At 50.8% G+C, this 24705-nt stretch overlaps 1 protein-coding gene and 1 long non-coding RNA gene across 11 annotated transcripts; one reads left to right on the forward strand and one right to left on the reverse strand.

The window, feature by feature from the left end:
* Positions 1 to 156: 156 nt before the first annotated feature.
* Positions 157 to 24209, reverse strand: LOC101839858 (zinc finger protein 213). Of its 10 annotated transcripts, XM_040748193.1 has the most exons (10): positions 20370 to 20974; positions 20143 to 20280; positions 18527 to 18740; positions 18228 to 18319; positions 17682 to 17802; positions 16318 to 16422; positions 15159 to 16125; positions 2572 to 3012; positions 385 to 525; positions 157 to 299 (listed from the first exon to the last, which is right to left on the reverse strand). In XM_040748193.1, exons 2-9 carry the CDS (start codon positions 20197 to 20199, stop codon positions 495 to 497), a joined length of 2028 nt encoding a protein of 675 aa, XP_040604127.1. In that variant the 5' UTR covers positions 20200 to 20280; positions 20370 to 20974; the 3' UTR covers positions 157 to 299; positions 385 to 494. The 10 variants fall into 10 exon arrangements, with proteins under 10 accessions (XP_040604127.1, XP_021089446.1, XP_021089447.1 ...); XM_021233787.2 differs by lacking the exons at positions 15159 to 16125; positions 16318 to 16422; positions 17682 to 17802; ... (2 more) ...; positions 20143 to 20280; positions 20370 to 20974 and adding exons at positions 4368 to 4533; positions 4615 to 4685; positions 4895 to 5054; positions 6173 to 6681; positions 8674 to 8935 and having other exon boundaries at positions 2572 to 3232; XM_021233788.2 differs by lacking the exons at positions 15159 to 16125; positions 16318 to 16422; positions 17682 to 17802; ... (2 more) ...; positions 20143 to 20280; positions 20370 to 20974 and adding exons at positions 4368 to 4533; positions 4615 to 4685; positions 4895 to 5054; positions 6173 to 6681; positions 8446 to 8655 and having other exon boundaries at positions 2572 to 3232.
* LOC121141255 lies at positions 12016 to 12945 on the forward strand. The gene is made up of 2 exons (XR_005878118.1): positions 12016 to 12316; positions 12440 to 12945. It is a non-coding gene; the product is annotated as an uncharacterized LOC121141255 (long non-coding RNA).
* Positions 24210 to 24705: the final 496 nt, after the last annotated feature.

Here is a 24705-nt window from a genome sequence, read left to right on the forward strand (position 1 = left end):
AGACCACAGGGTTGTGTAGGCAGGACAGAAGGTCCCAGCTTTCTTGTTCACCCCCACCTTCACTTTTCCCTCCCAGAACTGGGGTCACTGCCTAGCCACTCACCCTTGAGGTCACTAGAGAGCACCAGGAAGATTTTGGGGCAACCCTGCAGGGCCCCACAGCGACTCAGCTCCTGAACCAGCAGCTGTGGACGCCTTAACTGCCCACTGGGGGCCATCAAGACCACAAGGGCACACCCCACAGGACCGCTGTGGACATCTAGCTGCTCCAGGAACAAACGCAGCTCCCCAAGGAAGCTCTAGGAGAAAGGCAGAGTCTGGTGAGGCCCCAGCTAAAAGGGAGTGCCATGGCTAAGGGCTGAAGGTCTTGGGGTGGAAGCTCACCTGAACTGGGACCTTCCTCTTCTCACAGCTTTCAAAGCCCAGAGCCTGGGACACACCATCCAGGGCAGCAACTGTAGCCGCAGACACCCCAGAGCTGCTGAGTATCAAGGCTACCCTTGAACCCTGCACACTGTACTTTCCCTGGGAAAGGAAGACCAGAGCTGTGCTGGGTTGGAGCCCAGCTGGCTGCTGGGAATGGGCTGGACCAAGCAGAGCACCTGGCTACCTTTCTCCCCAAGCTGTCCCAAGCATCCGCCAACTGTGTAGCCACCTGTAGGGTCCCAGACACCAGGAAGGCCATGAGGACCAGGCGGGGCTCCTCCAATCCCAGAACGTACTCCCTGGCTCTGGTCCCCAGTACACTGGGGCCTGACCCTTGCCCTCTTTCACACACGTTGCCTCCTATTAACTGTTATGATCCCATCTGGACTCTGCCCTTCCTTGGTAAACCTAGGCTCCACTCCCCCAGCCCAGTTCTCTTCTCCAGTTCTGGCTGATAGCTTCATGGCTGGCACTCTTGTGTGCCCACCTGAGTCATGAGCTTGAGCTCAGCTCTATTCTTAGCCCTTGGCCCATGCTCCTATCTGATTGTGTTACACCGAAGTGTCTCCCTTAGGAGGGAGCTGCCAGTCCTAAAGCCCTGACATGATTCCCAGCATCCTTTTCACCCTGTCCTCCATGTGGCTGTGCAGAAAGCCCAAGCATACAACAGTGCAGAGCGCACAGGGGCAGGGACAGCTGGCTGCCTGGAACCCGCCTGGTCAACAGTATGACCTTGCTTGCTTCGTGTGGGGAATGGGGATGGTTGAGCCCACAAGGCAGATGTGCTAAACTGGGGGCTGGCAGAGGAAGGAAGCTGGAGACAAAGACTGGCGCACACGAGGCAGTTAATAAGGGACAAGAGCATCTTGTCTCTATCTGTACCCAGGTGAGGCCCCCTAAGGTTGACACAATGAACCAAGAGGGTCAGCAACAGTCAGAGGAGTGACTGGCCCTGACCAGGCACCACCAGCTCTGGGTAGGCCCCAGCTTGTACTAGGGTATTGAGGGACGGCTGGGAATAACAGCGGGACTCCTTGTGGCTGGCTAACCTCTGGCAGCTTCCAGGTCATACAGGGCAAGTCTGAGTTCTAGACCCCACAGAGCAGCAGCCGGTCAGTCCCACGTTAGCCCCTTGTTCATTTCACTACCGCAGTGAGGAGGACCGGACACAGACTCCAAGTCATGATTAGGTCCTGCTCTGCCAAACCAGGGCTTCCCCCACTGACACGGGAGAGTCACAAGGCTGCAGATACAGGATGTGGCTCCCCCTGGTGACTGCGTACACCAGATGGTAACCATCAGTGTTACCAAGCCAAGAGGTAACTTCCATGCCCCTAACTCAGAAAAGCCAGCTAAGTAGTGACAGCCTCAAGGAAAATCTCCATATTTATTCAGACTCTTCTGAAGCCCGCCAGACTGAGCCCTTTGGGGGGGCCCATGGTCTGTCCCTGTTAATGTTAATCTGCACACAATGCAGATTAAAAACATGGAATACAGTGCTCGAGGAGTCAGCTACAAAGTGCTGATGGAGTGCTAGTGTTAAGTACACCTCTGGAGGAGTGGGTGCTCTCCAGAGTCTGCTGCTACAGCTGCCACCTCCACTAACCTCCAGACCTGCAGGCAAGTATGTGTGGGGCTCCCAGCAGGACAGCTGGGCAGCTTCCTGGGGTCAGGGAGGACAGAGTGGTCACAGGTTGGAAGTGGAGGACAGGGGGAATGGTGAAGGCCAAGAAGCTGCTGTGACGAAGCTGTCATAGGTGTGAGCCCATGGTCCTTCCCAAAGCCCAGAGGTCCCCTGGAGGCCAGTCCCCACTGGAAGGCACAAGTAGACAGAAACAGAGAGCCTCTGGCCAAGCAAGGCTGGAGAAACCCTAGCTCCTGTCTGAGGCCTCACACCACCTGTTACTCCACTGGAAACTGAGGAGCTCCAGGAAACAAGTGGGAGAGAAACCCAGGGCAGGAAAGGGAGAGGCGGGTGGCAGCATCCTGGAGCAGGCAGGCCAGTTCAGAGGACTTGGGTGCCTTCCATAGGCTGGCAGTGGTCACAGGCAAGAGAATTCTCCAAGAGGAACAAAGAAGAGAAGCTGTGAGACTCACAGGGAGTATTCTCCTCCCTGGGCTGCTCAGGTCCCACTGGTGACTCACCCCACGGGTTGGGCCATCTTGGCATGCAGGCTCTGGTGCGCGATGAGGTGTGCACGCTGCTTGAAGCTCTTGTCACACTCGCCACAGCCAAAAGGCCGCTCGCCTGTGTGCACACGCCGGTGGTCCAGCAGGTAGGAGCGCAACGAGAAACTCTTGCCACAGTCGCTGCAGCCGAAGGGCTTCTCGCCCGTGTGGATGCGCTGGTGGTCAGCCAGGTAGGCGCTGCGGCTGAAGCTCTTGCCACACTCAGCACAAGAGAAGGGCTTCTCGCCCGTGTGCACGCCCTGGTGACGCACCAGGTCAGAAGAGCTGCGGAAGCTCTTGTCGCATTCAGGGCACTTGTGTGGCTTCTCACCAGTGTGTGTTCGCTGATGCCGGGCTAGGTCTGAGCCCCAGCGGAAGCGCTTCCCACACTGCCCGCAGCTGTGGGGTTTCTCAGTCACTAAATCCTGAAACTGACGCCTGCGAGTGGGCGGTCGGCCCCGACGAGCCACCACCAGCGCACCCAGGGCTGTCCTCGGTGGGTTCTCACTCTCCCAGACCTCGGTCTCAGCTTCCTTGGGATTCCAGGACATAGTCACTTCACAGTCAGTCTGTCCCGACAATGCTGGCACGGCCTCGTCTGGAGGAGCGCTCTTGCTCTGGCTTTTGGATCCCAAACCTGCAAGGAGAGGAGAAGCAGCTTTAGTCCTCCTTGACTCTGGACGGGAAAAGATTTGACGAAACTCAGGGAATTCTCCCTGGCTTTGAGATTTAGGCTGCTGCCGCTCAGACACATCAAGCTTCAGTCTTCTCACCTACAAAATGACCAGACAGGCGAGCAAGATGGCTAAGTGGATAAAGTCACCTACTGCCAAGCCTGACCACCACACCTGACTTATCCACAGGACCCATATGGCGGAAGGAAAGAACCAACTCCAGAAAGCTGTCCTCTGACCTCTACCTGCCCCTCTCTGTACTGCACACAAAATATATTAAAATGTATTTTTATTTTACAAGTCCTTTTTATGGGAAAATGATAAAAGGCCAACAAACGAGCAGTTCTGAGGTAGCTGAGCTGACCCTACTGCAGAGGCTATTACAAAGACCCTGCCTGTTCCCCACCCGTGGCCAATGGCACTCTCCACAGCTAAAGCCAATGGCTCATTCCCTGTCTGTAAACTGAAGGCACCAGCTGGGCGGTGGTGTCACAGTCTTTAATCTCAGCACTGCTTAGGAAGAGGCAGGTGGATCTCTGTGAGTTTGAGGCCACCCTGGTCTACAGAGCTACTTCTAGAACAGCCAAAGCTACACAGAGAAACCCTGTCTCAAAAAACCAAGACAAACAAGTAAGTGAAGGCACCAGTGTGTATACTCACTGTGGCTCCTCATTCCTTAAACCCCAGCTCTGCAGACAGAGCACACTCCAGCCTTAGACAGGGAGGAGCCCCAAGCCCACTCACGGTTCTGCCAGTTAAGCAAGATGAGAACAGGGAATGCTGAGAAAGGGCTTCACTTGGTGGTCTGTGGCTGACAAGGTTCATCAACCTCACTGATGTCTGGGGACAAACTTTCCTATGTAGCAGACTGAGGTTTGACTAGGAAAATGCCATTACAAGCCCTCCACAGGGCGCTGACACAGAGCTGACACACAGAGAGCAATGGTCAATTGGTCACATAACCTACACAGACACAGACACCTGAACTTCATAGGAGGCTGTTGAGGAGACTCAGAAAAAGCTAGCTTTAGAACCAGGTTAGGGAAGGGTGGGAAGACCAGGATTACTGCAGAAAGAGGGCCCCACAGACCTGCTTACCGAGAACAGCGTTCCGGGAGTTCTCTCTCTTTATGTCCCAGAAGAGATCCCTCTGAGCAGAGTCCAGGGAGCCCCATTCTTCTTGGGAGAAATAGAAAGGGATGTCTCCCAGTGCCAAAGGCTTTTGGACTGAGGAGATATGACCCAGCTCGGGTCTCCCAGACAGCTGTGAGTGAAGACAGGAGAGATCAAATTATATATTCAAGAGCACCAAGCCCTCTGTGAGAACAAGGGAACTCTAACTCACATGAACTGCAGAGGCAAAGCAGACATTCATCATCTCTCCTGTCCGCCCCTCTTTAAGAACAGGAAGCTGGGCTGCGGAAAAAGAACAGAGCTTCATACAGGCCAAGGGCAAGGACTGAGACTGATGGCTTCATCTAAACTTGCACATGTACACACACCAAATGCATGCAAACATGTGTTCATGTGACTGGGCTTCCCTGTGCCTGTTACCCTCAGGGCAATTCTAGACAAGAAACCTAGGTCCTGTGTAGCCACACTGCTGACTGCAGAATCTTACTCACCCTGGCTGTGTTGCTCTTTGGATGCAGGTAGCTGTTTCTGCACCCTTGCCTTCTGGGGAGGCCCTTTGGTTTGGAGTCCATGGACTGCTGCTTTAGGCTCCATTTCAGAGGGCTCATCCTGTGCAGTCATCATAACATGCCCATCAGCACAGAGAGCAGACTGGAGGTGGGGGCAGGGGAAGGAGGTATGAGACACACCCATTAGGAAACTGAGGCTTGGGTGGGATAAGAGATTAGATGGAGACCCAGAAAGGACCACAGAAGAATTAGACACCAGGCAGTGTTTTTTTTGTTGTTGTTGTTTTGGTTTTTTTTTTTTTTGGGTTTTTTTTTTTTTTTTTTTTTTTTTGGTTTTTCGAGACAGGGTTTCTCCATATTGTTTTGGAGGCTATCCTGGAACTCACTCAGTAGACCAGGCTGGCCTCGAACTCACAGAGATCCGCCTGCCTCTGCCTCCCGAGTGCTGGGATTAAACAGGCAGTGTTTTATATTCAAGGACACTTCATGATCAAGAAGCAAGAACTGGCTAGGTGATGGTGGCACATGCCTTTAAACCTAGCACTTGGGAGGCAAAGGCAGCGGATCTCATTAAGAGGCCAGCCTGGTCTACAGAGCAAGTTCCAGGACAGACAAGGCTACACGAGAAACTCTGCCTCAAAACACCAAAAAACAAACAAAAAACCCCAGCAAGAACCAGTCCCTAAAAGACTAGAATTAGAGCTACTTAGCAAGGGAGAAAGTTGGGGGGCAGTCCTCTGCCAAGGGCAGAACCCCACATCCTAGCTGCTCATTGGCACATCCCCAGAAGTTCCCAGTGTCAAGTACTCAAGACAGCAGGGTACCCTTAGATGGCTTCATCTCTCTTACTCCTCTGAGGAAAACCACTGTATTGGACTGACTAGAGTAGTCAGTAGACTTCCTAGAGCAAAGCACAAACACTTGTGTGTACCTTAAAACCTTTCTGGACTCACTGGGGAGGCAGAGGCAATTGGGTCTCTGAGTTCAAGGCCAGCCTAGTCTACAGGGTGTTTCAGGACAGCCAGCTATGCAGAGCAATACCATCTCACAAACAAAAACACAACAAAATAAGAACTAACCCTTTCTGAACCACAACCACTTTAAATCCAATGACATCATGAAAAATACCCTACATTTACTTAAGACTTGTCCTTGTGTGTGCTTCCCTGAACGCGGCTGTCCCCTGCCCCCTGCAGAGACTTGTCTCAACGAAGATGGCCTCTACTCTTCAGGCTCCTAGACACGGAAAGGACCCCTCACCTGTGACCAGGCTTTCAATGACTGATTCTGTATGTCCTCCACCAAAGCAACAGCTTCCTCACCACTGCCAAGGCGCTGTCTCTGCACCTGGGTTTGGATATCCCCAGGCAGCACAGCCAGGAACTGCTCCAGCACCAGCAACTCCAGAATCTGCTCCTTGCTATTCAGCTCAGGCCGCAGCCAGCGGCAGCACAGCTCCCAGAGCTGGCTGAAGGCTTCGTGTGGCCCACTCACATCCCTGTAGCAGAACTGACGGAAGCGCTGGCGGCAGGCTTCTGAATCCTTGCTGTCCACCTGCTCGGCGGGCTCCTGCTCCCAAGAGCAGTCTTCCACCTTGACAATCACAAGGCCATCTTCCTCCCCAGGGGCACGGTCTTGGAGCTCCTGGAAGGATGCCATTCCCCTGGCCGAAGGCTCAGGGCTAGTCAGCCTTAGCTTAGGGCTCCAGAGCTGAATCTCCCAGAGAGGTTCTTGGTGACAGCTGGGCTGGCATCAGGACACATACGCCTCTGGAAAGAGCAAAAGGACAGTATTTGAGGAAGAGTGGAATACACCAGACTAGAGCAAAGTCTAAGAGCCCTGGCAACTGTATCCTTCTGTACCTCTAAAGCCTCTTTAGACTTTACTGCAATGGTGCGCTCTATACAGACCCACAGTTCTTTATCACTACATCTGACATCCCAAATCTGGGTTTTTCAAGTCCCATTTGACAGCAAAACCTAATCTCACTCATTTGGAAGCACTACTGCACCTGTTAATATGAACATATTATCTTCATTTATAGTAACTGTCCACGCTTCATAGCAGAATTAAGCATGTTTATGCAGTCTGTAAAGACCCCTGGGCCAGCTGTGGATGTGGCTCAGTTGTTACAGTGGCTGTCTAGCACAAATGATCCCCAGCACTGAACTGGGTGGGACGGTCCATATCTGTAATCCCAGCTACACGGAAAGTCTGCAACTAGCCTCAGATACAGGAGACCGTGTGTGTGTGTGTGTGTGTGTGTGTGTGTGTGTGTGTGTGTGTGTGTGTGTGTGTGTGTCATTGAGGGCTGAAGAGAGACCTCCAAGGTTAAGAGCATTTGTTAGAGAGGACCCAGGTTCGGTTCCTAGCATCCACAGGGTGGCTCACAACTCTTTGTAACTCTAGTTCTAGACAACCCAACCCCCTTTTCTGACTTCCTCGGTTCTGTAGATGCATGGTGCACACGTTTTTTTTTTTTTTTTTTTTTTTTTTTGTTTTTTGGTGGTAGTGGTGGTGAGGGTTTTCAAGACAGGTTCTTTGTGTAGCTCTGGCTGTCCTGGAACTCGCTCTGTAGACCAGGCTGGACTCTAACTCACAGAGATCCGCCTGTCTCTACCTCCCAAGTGCTGGGATTAAAGGCATAAGTCACTATCACCCAGCCTCACTGAGCTATTTTTAAGGTATGTTTTTGAGCATATATGCTTTATTGTAAAATTTCACTGGATATAATGGTACATGCACAGTGACATACATCTGAAATCCTAGAACTGTAAGGACCAAAGCAGGAGTGCCCAAAGTTAGAGACCAGTATGGGCTATAGAGCAAAACTGTTTCAAAATATTTTATAATTATCATGTTTAATTATGAATGCTGTATTAAGTGCCTCTACTGATAGGCCATACTGTTATTTTTCTCAAATTTGAAAACTTACAAATTTACAGGGATGGAGGGACAGCTAAGTGGTTACGATGTGTTTCTCTTGCAAAGGACACAGATTCAACTTCCAGCAACCACTTGGGGACTCAGAGCCATTGTAATTCCAATCCCAGGGTACCTGAGGCCCTTCGTAGGCCTTCTCAAACGCGGTGTGCATGTGGTACACTTAGATGCGTGAAGGCAAACACTCAATACACACAAAATTAAAAAAAATCTGTCTAAGAAAAGCTTACAAATGCCAGAAACATCTTACTCCAGGTGGTATCAGAGGCCTCATGGACACCACTATGACATTTATTTACAGCTATATGTGAATACATGGCATGTATTTGTATTTTATGTTGCTACTGCTTCACAATATTCTAAGTGTGATTTGAAGTCTTGCCCTTTTTTGTTTCAACAGTCTAACTGGCATGAACACCATAATCTTAAAAACGGAAGGGGAATGTTAACGACACGTTTCTTTTGATTCACTAACAATCTGATCCATGACAGTGCCATATTTTTTCCTGTGCTTTTACTGAAAATTGTTATCTTCAGGATCGACAAGTGATTTATGTGTGCTTTACTTAAATGAGATCTTATGAGCATACCACTTTGGATTTTGCGTTTTTCACCTAGCAACGTTTCTTCTTTAGTGGACCTATAAGCTTCCGCGGCATGGGGGTGCTCCAGTTCCCCAACCGACCCGAGTGATGCATTCGGGCGATTTCCAATTCTTCTCCACTACCACAAACACTTTATTTACGCTTCTCTTCTCGAGCCTTCTGCCTCATGCTCCAGTGACCGAGGAGGTGTCCTCGGAGAGGGCCCGGACTCACCAGGGTCGCTGGACAGGACGTGGGAAAGGGGGACGGTCCCCAGCAGCCTGGCGAGAGCGGCGGGCTCAGCTGTGCTGCCCGGGGACCCGGAGAGCAAGGAGCCGCCGGCGGCCGCACTGCCCAGAGGACCGCGTCCCCCCCGGCCTGCGCCTGGGACGCCAAATCCGCAGGAGCCCGACGGCGCGGAACGCCAGTCCCGCCCCCAGCACACAACGCCCAGAGGCGCACAGGCGCTAAGAGCTTCTCCACCAGCTCCTGGTGCCGGAAGTCCGCGCGGGGTTCGCTGGGAAACCATCAGGCGCGTGCGCGGGGACAAGAGTTTGGAAATTTACTTGGCAGAATGCTGTTTGTCAGAGATTTTTAGCCAATGAACAGGGAGAATCCCCACAACTGGTCAATCTGGGAAACCCTGGAGCTAGAGATTTGGGAGAAGTCTCATTTTTACCTTCTAGGTCCCGCTTAGCCTGAATCAGGTCCTTGGGAGATCTCGGGGCATCCTGGAAAATGCAATCTAATTAGAGTGGAGTCTTCATCCCAGGCAGCGTTCGCTTCCCATCTACCAATATTTCCTTCTGTACTAAGCTGAGGAGCCGAAGTCCTGATGCCTAGGGACACTGAGCAGCAGGCTCTGCCTGGACTAGTGTTAAGCATTGTTGCAATCTATTAAAACCACTATTGATGTTAATGGTGAGTTAGCTTTATCTTGTAAATATCCTTGATGTTTATTTTTCTATAAATAAATAAAAACCGGAATGAGGCAGTTTGACTATATGTGACAACCGTTAGACTCTCCCTTGTTGCCCCTGGTCCTTGAGCAAAAGGACTGATAGTCAAACACCCAGCTGGAGTGACCTCAGGTCAGCACCTGCTATTTGGAACACTCACTCAATGGACACCTTGAGAAAACTACACAGAGATTAATCCTGATTGTCACTGCTCCTAAGGGCGGAGCCTCAGCCAGGGTTGTTTGAGACAGTCAGTTCTTGCTTCCACAAGCCTCTGAATTCTAGATAACCCTGAAGCCATGTCCACCTAGGCTACAAAATGAGCACCCCTCTCTCCCTCTCTCCGTCTCTCTCTCCCTCCCTCTCTCCCTCTCTCTCTTCCTCTATCCACTTCTCTCCCTCCCTCCCTCCCTCTCTCTCCTGTGACTGATTGCTTAAAGGCAAGGCAAGGCAAGGCTGTGATTGTCCAAACACCTCTCCCTAGGGCATATAAGCAGGCCCGTTGGACACACAGCAGGCTGGGAGACACTTGTGTTGCCTCTCCTGGTGTTGCTGTATTAGTCCCGGGGAAACTCTTGAGTGGTCTTGCCTACTTGGAGTAGTGAAGGCAGAGCTGGTAACACAGTGACAAGAAACATAACAATGTACAAAAGAACATTAAGAGCCAGGTGGTTGTAGCACACCAACTTTAATCTCAGCCTTTAATCTCAGTACTCAGGAGGTAGAGGCAGGTGAATCTCTTGAGTTTGAGGCCAGCCTGGTCTACAGAGAGAGTTCCAGGACAGCCAGGGCTACACAAAGAAACCCTGTCTTGAACACCCTGCTCCCTATGTACACAGTGCTCTTAATGTCCAAGCCATCTCTCCAGCCCCCTCTGCACTCATGTTTAAGGCTTGATGACACTCAAAATCATTCAATATACAGCCACTGGTTATGTCATTAAATGGCCATGTCACAAGTTCAGGAGGACTCCCCTGTTCTTAACAACTGTTTTCAGGATGGAGAGACACATAAAGACAATCTCACTCTAGAACTCAAAAATAGAAATCCAAGATAGACAGCCAGGCGGTGGTGGCACAGGCCTTTGATCCCAACACTTGGGAGGCAGAGACAGGCAGGTCTCTGTGAGTTTAAGGCCAGCCTGGTCTACAGAGTGAGTCCAAGACAGCCAGGGCTACACAGAGAAACCCTGTCTCAAAAAACAAAAACAAACAAACAAACAAAATGCTAGAGAGATGGCTCAGAGGTTAAGAGCACTGGCTCCTCTTCCAGAGGTTCTGAGTTCAATTCCCAGCAACCATGTGGTGGCTCACAACCATCTATAATGAAATCTGATGCCCTCTTCTGTCATGCAGGTGTGCGTGCATGCAGAACACTGTATACATAATAAATAAATGAATCTTAAAAAAAAGAAATCCAAGATGTTGTTTGAAAAGCATCTTGTGCGCCGGGCGGTGGTGGTGCACGCCTTTAGTCCCAGCATTCGGGAGGCAGAGGCAGGCAGATCTCTGTGAGTTCGAGGCCAGGCTGGACTGACAGCCTCCAAAACAATACAGAGAAACCCTGTCTCGTAAAAACCAAAAAAAATTTTTTTCAAAAGTCTTTCTGTTTTTTTTTCAGACAGGATTTTCTTTGTAGTCTTGGGTGGCCTGGAACTTACTATGTAGACCTGCCTCAGCCTTCCGACTGCTGGGATTAAAGGCATGTGCCACATACCCAGCAATTCATTTTTTTTCACTAGGCTATATTTTAGTGAATACATGATTGCTTTACTTGGCATCACCTATAAGATGCTTTAAAATTATTCATTGGTTAGTATATCAGCTAGCTGGCTACTGCTCTTTCCCTTCCTGTAAGTGACTATGCCAAGAGTAGACATGTTTCATTCTATTCCAATTTGTGTTGCTGGATATGTCTGTACAGCAATACAGGTAATGCTTCCAGAGCTAGAGAGACAGCTCAGCCATTAAGGGCACAGACTGCTTTTCCAGAGTTACAGGACTGGATTAAAAGTGTGTACCACCAACGCCGACAAATAAATGTGTATTTCTGGTTTTTTGTTTGTTTGTTTTTGTTGTTGTCTGGTTTTTTTATTTTATTTTATTTTTTTTGGTTTTTCAAGACAGGGTTTCTCTGTATTGTTTTGGAGGCTGTCCTGGAACTCACTCTGTAGACCAGGCTGGCCTCGAACTCACAGAGATCCGCCTGCCTCTGCCTCCCGAGTGCTGGGATTAAAGGTGTGCGCCACCAACGCCCAGCTTTACTATGTTTTTATATGCCAATCTTTAATATGAATATACAAGTGCTGCATTAAGTAAAAACCGTGCGAAGACTGAATTTTAAGTATATCTGAATCAAAAAGTGAATAAATAAAGGCTGGGCCTAGTGGTATACACGTGTAATCCCATCACATTAAAGACAGAGGTGAGAGATCGCTACAAGTTCTAGTCCAGCCCGGTCTCTCCATGGAAAGTTTCAGGTGAGTCAGGGCCACAGCCCTAAGAGTCCGGGGAGGTGAGGATGCAGACAGAGGGAGTCAGTGAATACAGTCTTTGGTTCCTCTGAGGGAGGAGAAGGGAAACCTGAAACCGTTGCCTGGGCAACGCCGCGGCTTGGAGCCTGATAGGGAAAGAGTCGCGTTGCTGGTCCGCAGTCATTAGCTGGTTTCTCAGGCGCCCATCTCCCTGGCAACTGACTGGCTGAGGACAGGGGAGGGCGGGGCCTTTGGTGTGGAAAAAGCACAGACTCCTTACCTATTGCGGGCCGAGAGCTCCGAGGAGCAACGTGTCCCCTACCCTCCACCTCCGCCCGGCTAAGACGGCTCTTCCACCAGGACCCTGAGCCATGGGAAACTCAGAAGGAAATGCATTCGGGGTCCTCGCGGGCGTTCTGCTCTCGGCAGCACACTAGCACACCAGGTGTTCTGCTGGGGTCATGAACCCTCCGACATCCTTTCATGACACCCCACCACCCACCAAATCATCATTTCCTTTCGAGGCCCACAATACTAATTCTTCATTTTATTGTTCTTTGGTGAGTAGTTTTCAAGGCGGCCGTCTCTTCTGAACATCCTCGTGTCATCTGACTCAGTGGATCGCTGCACACCCCAAGGCATCAGGCACACAGCCCGAGAAACCGAAATGACAGTCAACAACGCCCATCGTGCAAGTGAGTCAGCACACCAAGGTCCCTCGAAATCTAACAAGTCTTTGCAAACAGTCATTCGTCTTCATTAAGGTGTTCTCCGAGAAAGGCCACTTCACAGGTGAGAGCCCGCTCAGCCCCTCACACTGAGCCACACAGAGAAATCCCATGGCTGGCTGAGTGACATTCGTTGTGCAGACAAGATGGAGGTGGTAGTCTGTCTTTCTGGCCTCTTTGATAAATAACCAGTTAGCCAGGTGTGGTAGAGCACATCTGTATTTCAGCATTTGTGAGACAGAGCCAGTACAACCAGTGGGTAGTGTCATCCTTGATGTTCCAGGCCAACTTCGGGTATCTGAGATACTGTCTAAATATAAAAAAATAATAAAATATGTTTTTTTGAGGCAGGGTTTCTCTGTATAGCTCTGGCTGCTCTGTAGACCAGGCTAGACTTGAACTCAGAGATCCGCCTGTTCCTTGTCTCCTGAGCAAGTTCCAGGATAGCCAGGGCTACATATTAAAACCCTGTCTAAACAAACAGAAAAACCCAAAATAAAACAAACACCACAGCCCTGCCCGACCTGATCTGACACCAATTTGCAGTGTGACTTGTGATTCAGGGGCCAGAGAGATGACTCAGTGGTGAAGAGACATACACGGATGCACACTAAATAAACAAAAAGCAACGACACTGAGGAATAAACCCCGTCGGCTGCAGAGCGTAGAGGTGATGCAGACAATGCACGTGATGTATCCATGCACCCACCGCCTCTGCTCCCAGCCTCCAGAGGTATTTGTTACTATTCTCTGTGTCCTATTCAAGCTACAGAACTGAACCCCTTGGAAGCCGGCGCCACCCAGAGCTGCAGACAGTGCGTGGCTCCCTGAGACCTCTCTGGTATCAGAGCCGAGTATTCTCTTGGAGGTTGAGCCACAGCGCAGGGTCATAGGGTGGACCCTGGGTTTAAAAAGGAGCAAACGGGAATGGATGCTATAGAGGTTAAAAACCAGAACTTTTGCTCAAAGTCAAATGGGAAGGTACAGCACATTATAAATGGCTTATCCCAAGGAGGTGAGCAACAGAGCCAGCAGCCGCTGCAGAAGGCATGAGGGGAGAGTGGTCCCTGGTAAGGAATTCTCGGTTTCCCTGGCAGGGCCCAGTGTAAGCAAATGGAGAGGAGATGCCCACAAAACAGCCAGGAGCCTGGGCCAGGCAATCGGGTTCAGTAGACAGGAAACAGTTGCCCTGCTCCTGGTTCTCAATGTAAAAGCCAAAGGAGAAGCTAGAACTCAGCAAGGGCCAAGTGCCCTTGGGACATGATGCCAGCTAAAGGGACTGGTTTCCCAATTTCATTTCCAGAAGTGACTGGCTGTCTTCCAGCTGGGAAGCCTGAACTCGGAGCCTTTGTTTATAGACCTGGGGTCACAGTTGGGCTGGGTGGTCTACACCTAGAAGGATGCAAGAAGCATCCATTACCAAGCTTGTTCCAGGCTACCCTAGGCTACACGAAACCGGGTCTCAAGAAACAAAACCAGGGCGAGATGGTTCAACAGGTGAAGCTGGCTGCCTACTGGTAACTTGAGCTCCATACCTGGGACCACATGATACAGAGCCAACTCTAGAAGTTGTCCTCTGACTTCCACAGGTACACCCCCACACCATGCATGTATATAGAAATCAACAACAACCACAAAAATTTATTAAAAAAAAAACACGCCCTAATGTTCTGGAATGGGCCTCTGACAAAAGGGACCCTGACCCAAGACAAGGCTAAGGAAAAGAGGCTTCCAAGGCCCAAAGTGGTGACTCAGGGATGCCTGAACGAGGCACCTGGTAGAACCAGAGATCAGCTGAAGCACCAGGCAGACAGAGCCAGGCCACAGCTTGAAACCCATGACCTTTAACCTGCAGTTAGAGTATCTGCTCCCTCCTCCCATGACCTTTAACCTGCAGTTAGAGTATCTGCTCCCTCCTCCCATGACCTTTAACCTGCAGTTAGAGTATCTGCTCCCTCCTTCCATGACCTTTAACCTGCAGTTAGAGTATCTGCTCCCTCCTCCCATGACCTTTAACCTGCAGTTAGAGTATCTGCTCCCTCCTCCCATGACCTTTAACCTGCAGTTAGAGTATCTGCTCCCTCCTTCCATGACCTTTAACCTGCAGTTAGAGTATCTGCTCCCTCCTCCCATGACCTTTAACCTGCAGTTAGAGTATCTGCTCCCTCCTCCCATGACCTTTAACCTGCAGTTAGAGTATCTGCTCCCTCCTCCCATGACCTTTAACCTGCAGTTAGAGTATCTGCTCCCTCCTTCCATGACCTTTAACCTGCAGTTAGAGTATCTGCTCCCTCCTTCCATGACCTTTAACCTGCAGTTAGAGTATCTGCTCCCTCCATCCATTTCACCCTACAGCTCCACACCCTCACCGAAGTCCATCCCACTAGCTAGGACCCAGCGTCTTCCCAGGGTCCCAGCATCAGTGGGGACTGTCCCAGCTACCCTGGGTGGTCTCTCTCTGGCTTCTAAGTGGGAGCAGGTGGGGGTGCAGTGAGCGCTCCCGCCGCCGCCGCCGCTGCTGCCCCCAGCATGAGCATGGCCAGGGCCTTGGGTCCGGTGGTGTGAATCTTCTCGTGCCGGTGCAGGTTGGAGCGGCGACTGAAGCTCTTGGCGCACAGCGGGCAGGAATAGGGCCGCACACCGCGGTGTGTGCGCTGGTGGGCAGTGAGGTGCGAGCTGTGGCTGAAGCTCTTGCCGCAGTCGGGGCAGTGGTAGGGCTTCTCGCCCGTGTGCGTGCGAGTGTGCGCGATGAGGTTGGAGCGCTGGCTGAAGCACTTGCCGCACTCGGGGCACGGGTAAGGCTTGACGCCGGTGTGGGTGCGCTGGTGCGTGACCAGGGCGGAGCTCTGCGTGAAGCACTTGCCGCAGAGAGGGCACTTGTGCGGCTTGGCGCCCGTGTGAGTGCCCTGGTGTGTGACTAGGTCGGAGCGGCGGGTGAAACGCTTGGGGCAGCGGTCGCACACGTAGGGCTTCTCACCGGTGTGGATCCGCTGGTGCTGGATCAGCGTGGAGTGGTGGCTGAAGCTCTTCCAACACGAGGAACAGGTGTAGGGCTTCTCGCCCGTGTGGATGATCTGGTGCTGGATGAGGTGCGAGCTGCGGCCGAAGCGCTTGCCACAGTCGGTGCAGGTATAGGGCTTCTCACCCGTGTGTGTGCGCCGGTGTGTCACCAGGTGCGAGTGCCAGCTGAAGCCCTTGCCACACTGCTCACATTTGTACGTCTTCTTGCCCGTTTCACCGTCGGGAACCAGCCCCTCCTCACCACTTTCCCGGGCACCCTTCTCGCTGGGTTTCTCTAGGCTGCTGTCCTCTGGGGTCTTGAGAGGATGCGTGTCGGGCAGGGATGGCTTTGGCTGCCTGGCTTCCCCAGCGTCTCTGGCCATCTTTGCACCCAGGCCACAAGCCACTTGCTGACCACACTGTGGCTCTTCCCTCAGGGCCCACCTGGCCCTGGCCCTTAAGGGTTTCGTATCCCCTAGGGTTGCCACGGCTAGGGTGGGTACCATCTTCCCCATTTCCACAACTCCTGCAAAAAGACAGGGCTGCCAGCTGGAGACAAACTTCTGGGGAGCCCGCGGAATGGGAAGGCAGCGCTAAAAACCCAGGAGCTAGATTCTAGGAAACTGGAAAAGGCAAGGGGAAGCCAGGGGACAAGAGCCACCCTCATGCACACCCACAACGGAGAGCCCCAAGCCAAGGCATCTGCTAAGGCCCTCACCTGAACCGAGGCCTCTCCTCTCAGCTCCAGCTGATCTGCTGGGACTTGTCATCTCACCCTTCCCCTGAACTCGGGGGACCCTGAACGGTCTGCTGCACGGGAACCCTGTCCAGAGAGAGAAGTGGTGCGGTCTGCCCAGCGGTAAAATCACACCCAACCACACTCCTCCCATCGTCCCCCATCTGACTCAGTGAAGAAAAAGTGGGAACAGAGACCCTAGAGAACTAAGGCAAAACAAAAGACACTCATTCTCTTTAGAGCGAAGCATGGTTGCCAACACCTGGGAGGCTGAGGGAGGAGACCAGCTCAAAAAAATAGAAGTGACCCGGGCAGTGGTGATACACACCTTTAATTCCAGCACTTGGAAGGCAGAGGCGGGCGGATATTTAAGTTCAAGGTCAGCGTGAACTACACAGTGGGTTCCAGGACAGCCAGGGCTACACAGAAAAAACTTGTCTTGACAAAAAAATCAAAAAACCAAAGTGGGTCACTGAAATGACAACATTCAAGGTTAACTCTGGTGATGGATCTCCCACGTTAAACACACACACACACACACACACTCACACACACTCACACACTCACACACACACTCACACACACACACACTCTGCTTAGGCCCAGGGATTCCACCTTAACTAGTAAATTGGAAATAGCTACATAAAGGATGGGTAGATGACAAAGAAGAGCTGAAGACATCACTCAGCTCTGTCAAGGTCAGTCTGGAACTGAGGAGTCAAAAGCCCCCCCACCACGGCAGGGGCATCTTGCCCCATAGTTCCTTGAAGCAGCAGCAATTGCCTCTCCTAAGGGCCTGAGAGGGTGGGTAGCTGATGTCGCATTCAACCAGGGAGCCTCCAGATGAGTGGACACATCTGAAGCTGGGACTCTGGGAAGGAACACACAGTGGGATAAGTTAATGCAGTGAAAGGGAAAACAGAATTCTAAGCCAACACTGCAGCGCGGCAGCCACTCACTGGCAAGGCTGCTGCTTCTTTTTAAACAGCCTTTGGGACAAGTGTCACTACTGAGCCCTGGCAGCCTTTGCCTCTGCCTCCCAACTGCTGGAATTACAGGCGTGAGTCACCTCACCCAACACTGGCTGTTCAAACTCCAGTCTGAGCTGATCAAATGAAATTTAAATTTAATCCCTCCTCTCCTGTTCCTGGAATTCAACAGGTACTTGGCTTGTGGTCACTGTCCTAGACAGAGGCAGACATTTCCATCTGTGTGGAAGGTTCTGCAGAGCAGTGCTGTCCAGATAAAGGAGAGAGGAAAGGGGACAGGAGGAGAGGGGTGGGTAGAGAGGCAGCCTTCCACATTCCTGAGAGCACAGGAGGGTATCATTGCAGATGAGCCCTTACCCAAAGCCAGCCCATTTTCCTCCTGTAGTACATCCCTGTAGAAATTTTGCTGTGTGTGGTCCAGCCTTCCCCACTCCTCCTTGGAGAGGTACAGAGCCACATCCTCAAAGGTCACCGGCATCTGAAACAACACGAAATAACACAATTCAGGGTTTGCTGTGGACATGGGAAGAAAAAAATGACACCACCAGGCCTTCAAACTACTGCCTCCAGTGACCCCATCATTTGGATTAGATGGCAGGACTGAAGAGCCACCCAAGAATGGCCTTCTGAGGGATGTGACATTCAGGAGCAAGGCAGCGGTTTAGGGTACATGGTCACAGCCCAGGCCCCCACAAGGTATCCACCGCAGGGGACACGACCACTGTGAGCCCACATCTGATCGAGGTGGCCCCCGCAGCAGGGGGTTCTGACGCCATGAGGGACAGGAAGCAGTGTTCTGGAGTCCCACGTTGAGCCAATTACAGACAGGTCTGAGTACCGTGTGAAGACCAGGAAGAGTCCTGCCTCTGTCCTGGGGCAGGTGGAGGGACAGGGGACACTTACATGGGACCAGGCAGTGAGGAGAGCAGCAGCCACCTGTCCACCTCTAGTCCTCCCACCTCGGGACAGCACAGGGATGCAGGGTGAGGGAAGAGCTGTAGGAAGACAAGGTCCTTGGGCAGCCAGCATCCTGGGCCATGATGCTCCCCAGCTACCTCAGCCCTCACCCGATTCAACCTATGAAGCCGGTCAGTCACCCACTAGAAGGATGACAGGAAGAAGATGGAAATCTGGGTCCCTGCCTCAGTAAAACCCTAAACTCTCCCAAAATGTCTCCCCCAGAAAGCACACCTTTCTCCTACCTCCACCAGGCAGGAGCAGGGCTTTCCCCTTACAGCCAGGACTTGGAGGCATCCAGCCCTGTGTTCCTGGAGCCCTGTCCTCCGGTGATGTCCCCTCAGGGTGTGGTTCTTCTGGCTCTGCCTTAACATGTATTGACTCCTGAGAGGCTCCCAAGGGTGCTGTCTCCTCCTGCCCAGAAAGCATGTCTCCATAGCATTGTCCATGACCTAGAACCTAGGAATCACACTCCCTATGAGCACTGGGCTGGAGATGGGGCAGAGACAGCCAGTGAGTGGGACGCACACTCAAACATAAGGCACACTTTAGAGCAGCAACTAGGTTAGCAATCCTGAAATTAAATCATTGGAAATTTAGGGTGATTTAGATCTTGGTAAGAACAGAATGTACTGTTAGGTCTGGTGGTGCCAACTCAGGGAGCTGAAACAGGAAGATAACAAGACCTCCCGTGGCTACTAGGAGAGTTCAAGGCCACATGAAAAACTGAGCAAACCTGTTTGAAAAATAAAATAAAAGTCAAAAGTGGATTTGAGATGTAACTCTCTACTTATAGTATGTAGAGAAGCAGGGTTCAGTCCTTAGTAGCACACACACACACACACCACGTGCACATGAACACACACAGGGCTGGGGAACATAGCACAGTAACAGAATGCTTGCTCAGGGTCCTAGGTCTGATCTCCAGCACTGTCCAAATACAAACAAACAGCCGGGCGTTGGTGGCCCACATATTTAATCCCAGCACTCGGGAGGCAGAGGCAGGCGGATCTCTGTGAGTTTGAGGCCAGCCTGGTCTACAGAGTGAGTTCCAGGACAGCCTCCAAAGCCACAGAGAAACCCTGTCTCAAAAGAAAAAAAAACCTAACAGTTCTTGGGGCTTCTACACCATAAAAATGGCAGCACTCTCACCAGTGTACATTTATTGTATTCATAACCACCAGCAAAACTCAGTGGGAGGATCCAAATTCCTGATTGGCCCAGTAGTTCTGGGTGTTCAGGCATCACAGTAGTCGTCAGTCACAGGCTGGCAAACTGCTTACAGATGACTCTCACATTCACTATCTCCTTCCAGCCTACCAGTGCCCTAGTGAGACAGGCAGGAATGGCAAGTGTATGACTAAACTTTACACAGAGCACAAGTAGTTCCCACAGGCCAGGGCACTGGCCCAAGGTCACACATCAGGCCTTTAGTTCCAAGCCCAGAGAACCTGAACCCCCAAAGGTGGCAATTACACACACACACACACACACACACCACACACACACACACACCACAAGGGCAGGCAGCAGTTACAGACAGAACTAGAACTCAGCCTCAGAGGTAAGCCATGAGGAGGCATGGCCCAGGAGAGAGCGAGTGGGGAGTAGAAAACTTCCCTACGTTCTCTGAGTGCTATGCCCCCTACTATACAGAGCAGAAACACTTACACTGGAAAGACCAATTGGAAGTTATTTCCCATGATGCCGCTCCTCCGCCCCCCCCCACCTCTGCCCAGTGCCCTCATCTGGAAGCCCCGATCCTACTGATTCTCATTCTTCCTTTTGTCCAGATATCCGTTTCGAAAATGCCCTCTACTCCACTCCAAGGCATCCCTCTCTCCCTAGGGTCCCACCATACCTCATGGGTTTTCTCCTTGCTTTTGGTATTCAGGATGTTTTTACTGTCTGCAGACATCTTCTAAATCAGAGAGAGGAGAACGGCAAATGATTCTCTCTCCCCTGTTCATCAAGCCCCCTCCAGGTTTTAGCCAGGAACCTGGAAAAGAGGAAAGAAATCACTATCTGGGGACACCTTCCAAGTGCTCTAGAATACAGACCACCAGAATGCAAATAAAGCCTTCAGACCCTATGGAGTCCCGTGCTAAATGATGTTTTCTGGTTTCTTTGAAAGGAATGGTGCTGTTCCCTTTGTCACTGAAGCAAGAGCCTCAAATATCAGTGAAGACAGCTCAGAGAAAGTGAGGACTAAATTGGAATCAGGGTTTCTTGCCATGAGGCACAGAAAGCTCTACGAAGAGCCTTCAAAAGAGGTGCCAGTGGGGTGATGCCTGCCGTGTGTCCCAGCAGAACACAGCTTGGCCTGGAGTCCTCGATCAGCTGTCCACTCTCGACAGGTCTCGCACAGCTGCAGGTTCCCCACTGGGTATTTCCATCCTGGTCATGGTCCGGTGGGAGATGTCCTCATCTTCCCCATCCTGGGTTCAGCCCCCTCATTCTCTCCTGCCAGCCTGAAGCCTTCCACCTTTGACCCTGTCCCCTTCTGCAAGCTGACTGCACAAGCTGATTTCCCGATGCTCTCCCAACCATCGCTTTTTCGCCTAGGTAGAGGCAAAGGAGGAACCTGGGGTGCCGTGGAGCCCCCCTGCCGGGGATGAAGTGAGTATCAGCAGCCAGACTGCACGGGCCGGGAAGTCCGGCGGAGGCTGGGATTAGGGACAACAGGAAGTGCCTTCCACATCCCATTCCCCACTCAGCTGTAGCTTTATAGGGTTCCCAGCTTCGAGGGTTCCGGTTCAGGGGGTCCCCTGCCTGGGCTGCACCTGCCTTGTCTTGGGAGAGAGGGTGACATTCATAGCGCTGCTTCAAAATAATTACTCTACCCAGCAGTGTCTATGAACACTGAAACAGGACGCTCGCTTTAATCCCAGAACTCAGGGGACAGAGGCGAGCGGATCTCTGAGTTCGAGACCAGCTTGATCTACAGAGTGAGTTCCAGGTCAGGGTTACATACGAAAACCGTGTCTCGAAAAAACAAACAAAAAAACAGAAGGTGCTTTTTTTTTTTTTAGACAACCTTAAGTGTTTGATTTAAGGTCTGCGGTCGCCCTTAAAAGAGTGGCATTGTACTGAGGGAAAGGGCAGGGTCATTCTCTCCCCGCACACCACAAATCAGGAGGGCATGTTCTGTCAACGGGGCCTCTGGATTCATTTAAGGCTGGGTCCTCCCAGACTGGCACAGAGTTCTGGATCCCTGAATACACTTAAGAAATAGGATTCGTCCCTCTGTAACCCACCTTGATGCCCTATGTGGCTGCAAGATGAGAGAGAAATTGGATTTTTCAAGGCCACTCAGACTCGGTAATACAGGGGTACAGAGACTGTCCCAGAGTGCATTTGTGGGGTGGGGGGAATGATTGAACTACATTGTACAAAATCCACAGATAACTAATAAAATATATATTTTTGGTTTGCTGAGAAAGGCTCTTGCTATATATCTCTGACTGTCTTAGAACTCACTATGTTGACCATGCTGACCTTGAACTCAGATATATCTGTAATGAGATCTGGTGCCCCTTTCTGTCCTGTGGGTATACATGCACTCAAGTCACTGTATACATAATAAAAATAAATAAATCTTTTAAAAAATGAAGAACAACAAAAAGATCCTAGAATAGACAACACACTGTACCCTGGATAAACGTTCTCCTGGTCCCCTGCACAAGTTCACCAGTGTGCTATGTGGGCTCACTGGGCTTAACTTGGATGTCAATGGGCTGTAATTCTGATTACTCAAGAGACTGAGTCAGGAGGGTCACAAGTTCAAGGTCTGCTTGGACAACTTAGTGAAACCTGTCTCAAAGTAAATTATTTAAAAACAAAATGGCATGGCACTGGGTGGTGGTGAAACATGCCTTTAATCCCAGCACTCGGGAGGCAGAGGCAGAGGCAGAGGCAGAGGCAGAGGCAGAGGCAGAGGCAGAGGCAGAGGCAGAGGCAGAGGCAGAGGCAGAGGCAGAGGCAGAGGCAGAGGCAGAGGCAGAGGCAGAGGCAGAGGCAGAGGCAGAGGCAGAGGCAGAGGCAGAGGCAGAGGCAGAGGCAGGCATCTCTGTAAGTTAGAGACCAGCCTGGTCTACAAGGGCTAGTTCCAGGACAGCTTCCAAAGCCACAGAAAAACCCTGTCTCGAAAAACCTAAAATAAAATACGTGAAAATGAAAAGGCTTTGGAATAGATTAATGGGAGAGCATTGCCAAGCGTATGTAAGTTTTACACTCCAGCTATTTACAAAATGAATAAAATAAAAAGTTAACTGCAGAATTAAAGATGACCAGAATTCTCTTAGGGTGTGTGTATTATTAAAGATGAAACTCAGGGTCTTACCTATGGAGGTAAACACTGTACAAATGAGCCATATACTTAGCTCTAAATTTGAATTTATTTATTTATTTGTTTTGTTTTTTGAGACAGGGTTTCTCTGTGGCTCTTCTGGAACTCCATTTGTAGACCAGGCTGGCCTCTAACTCACAGGTTTCTGCCTCCTGAGTGCTGGGATTAAAGATATGCACCACCATAGCCCAGCTACATTTGAATTTTTAAAAATCAGAACATTTGGGTCAGTGAGATGGCTTTGTTGTGAAAGTCTGGTGATTTGAGTTTGATTCCTAGAAAATATATAAAAGTGGAAAAAGAGAACAAACTCCTCTATGCTGCACTGTCCACCTGCACTTACACACATATCACACACATTTTTTAAAAAGATTTATTTATGCCGGGCGTTGGTGGCTCACGCCTTTAATCCCAGCACTCGGGAGGCAGAGGCAGGCGGATCTCTGTGAGTTCGAGACCAGCCTGGACTACCAAGTGAGTTCCAGGACAGCCTCCAAAGCCACAGAGAAACCCTGTCTCGAAAAACCAAAAAAAAAAAAAAAAAAAAAAAAAAAAAAGAGCACTGACTGCTCTTCCAGGGGTCCTGAGTTCCCAGCAACCACATGGTGGCTCACAACCATCTACAATTCAATCTGGTGCCCTCTTCTGGTATGTAGGCAGAATGCCGTATATGTAATAAATAAATAAATCTTTAAAAAAAAATAAAAGTGAGAGCTGGAGAGAGTGGAATGATCGTGTAAAAAGCAGGCTTTAGGAATTCCGGAATCTGGATTGTTCTATTGTCAATATGAAGAATGCAATTTATTCTGGGTTTGTCTCTGGATAGTACGCCCAGGTATTTGAAGCCTCAAGGTGAAGGGAAATGTATTTAATACTAGTTTCAAACCAGATATAACTATAAACTCACACATGAGCCAAAGGGATCCTAGAATAGACAACACACTGTACCCTGGATAAAAGTTCTCCACCAACGAAAGAGGCCATTGCAGCATATTGAGAGACAAGGTAACCAGAGATATGGATCCCCCCTGAGGTCACCTAGAATAGACAAAATGGAGTCTGAGCATACCTGGTTGAAGAATATGTATCATGCATCGACAAAAAACAAAAACAAAACAAAAGATAGTCAGGCGATGGTGGCACACGCCTTTAATTCCAGAACTACCGAGGCAAAAACAGGATTTCTTGTGAGTTCTCGAACAGTCTGGGGAAGCACAGCAAGAGTTCCAGGACAGCAAGAACTACAGAGAAAGCCTGTCTCGGGGAAAAAAAAAAGAAAAAGAAAAATTACTAAAATCTTCAAAGACTATCAAACACCTTCAGAAATGCGCAGGTGACCCCGCGATACATCGACTGCACAGAAATACATGTTTAGAGGGGCCGAAGCACCATAGCCCAGAGCGCTAACCCGTTTCAGGGGAAGAGCTTTACCTTCTGCAGAACACCTACCCCGGAAATCCTAGACGCAAGCTAGGACGTTCCTCCGCCCCGCCCACGACCCACAGATGCGCCCGGGCTGGCTGTAACCCGGAGGCCCCGCCTCTCCCGTCCGCCAGGCCCCGCCCACTCGCTCTTCCTGCGGGTTCTGGCGTGCGTTCTCCCTGGGCAGTCCTGGTTAGGCCAGTGTCCCCACATTTTCAGTCCGGCTGCCCACTGTAATTTCCGGTTTGCTCATCTCGCGCTGACCTATGCACTCACTCCTCGAGATGAGGACGGCATTGTGAGCTTTCATCCTTGAGAAAGCTGAGACTGCGGGTCGGAGAGTCCACCGGTAGAGGGCGCTGGGGCCGTTTCGATGCCTGGGACCTAAGCGTCTAAAGAAGAGCCTACGGGAACAGAATCCAGATCGAAATCCGACAGGGTCTGCGCGCCATTGAGTCTCCAGAAACTACGCCTGTCCCACACACATTTGCTCACTTGCATTAAGAACTATTTTTAGAAAGGGAAGTAGGGCAGTGTAGTTCGACGACTCAAGCCCAGCACCTCAAATAAAACAAAAAATGGGACCAAGGGAGATCGACCCGCAGGATTCATGGTAAAAGTTTCCTCAGTCTTGTGTGCCTGTAATCCAAGCAT

This window comes from Mesocricetus auratus, unplaced genomic scaffold (assembly GCF_017639785.1).
Source record: "Mesocricetus auratus isolate SY011 unplaced genomic scaffold, BCM_Maur_2.0 Super-Scaffold_100007, whole genome shotgun sequence".
Lineage (NCBI taxonomy): Eukaryota > Metazoa > Chordata > Mammalia > Rodentia > Cricetidae > Mesocricetus > Mesocricetus auratus.

What these genes read in the sequence shown, in the direction of transcription:
- LOC101839858 (XM_040748193.1), bottom strand. Translation starts at nt 20,199, where the DNA reads ATGTCTGCAGACAGTAAAAACATCCTGAATACCAAAAGCAAGGAGAAA. An exon ending in CCTGCTCCTGCCTGGTGGAG is followed by an intron (nt 18,320 to 18,526) that starts GTAGGAGAAAGG and finishes GTCTTCCTACAG; the next exon opens with CTCTTCCCTCACCCTGCATC. An exon ending in GGAAAATGGGCTGGCTTTGG is followed by an intron (nt 16,423 to 17,681) that starts GTAAGGGCTCAT and finishes CTCTCTGGACAG; the next exon opens with GGTTCCCGTGCAGCAGACCG.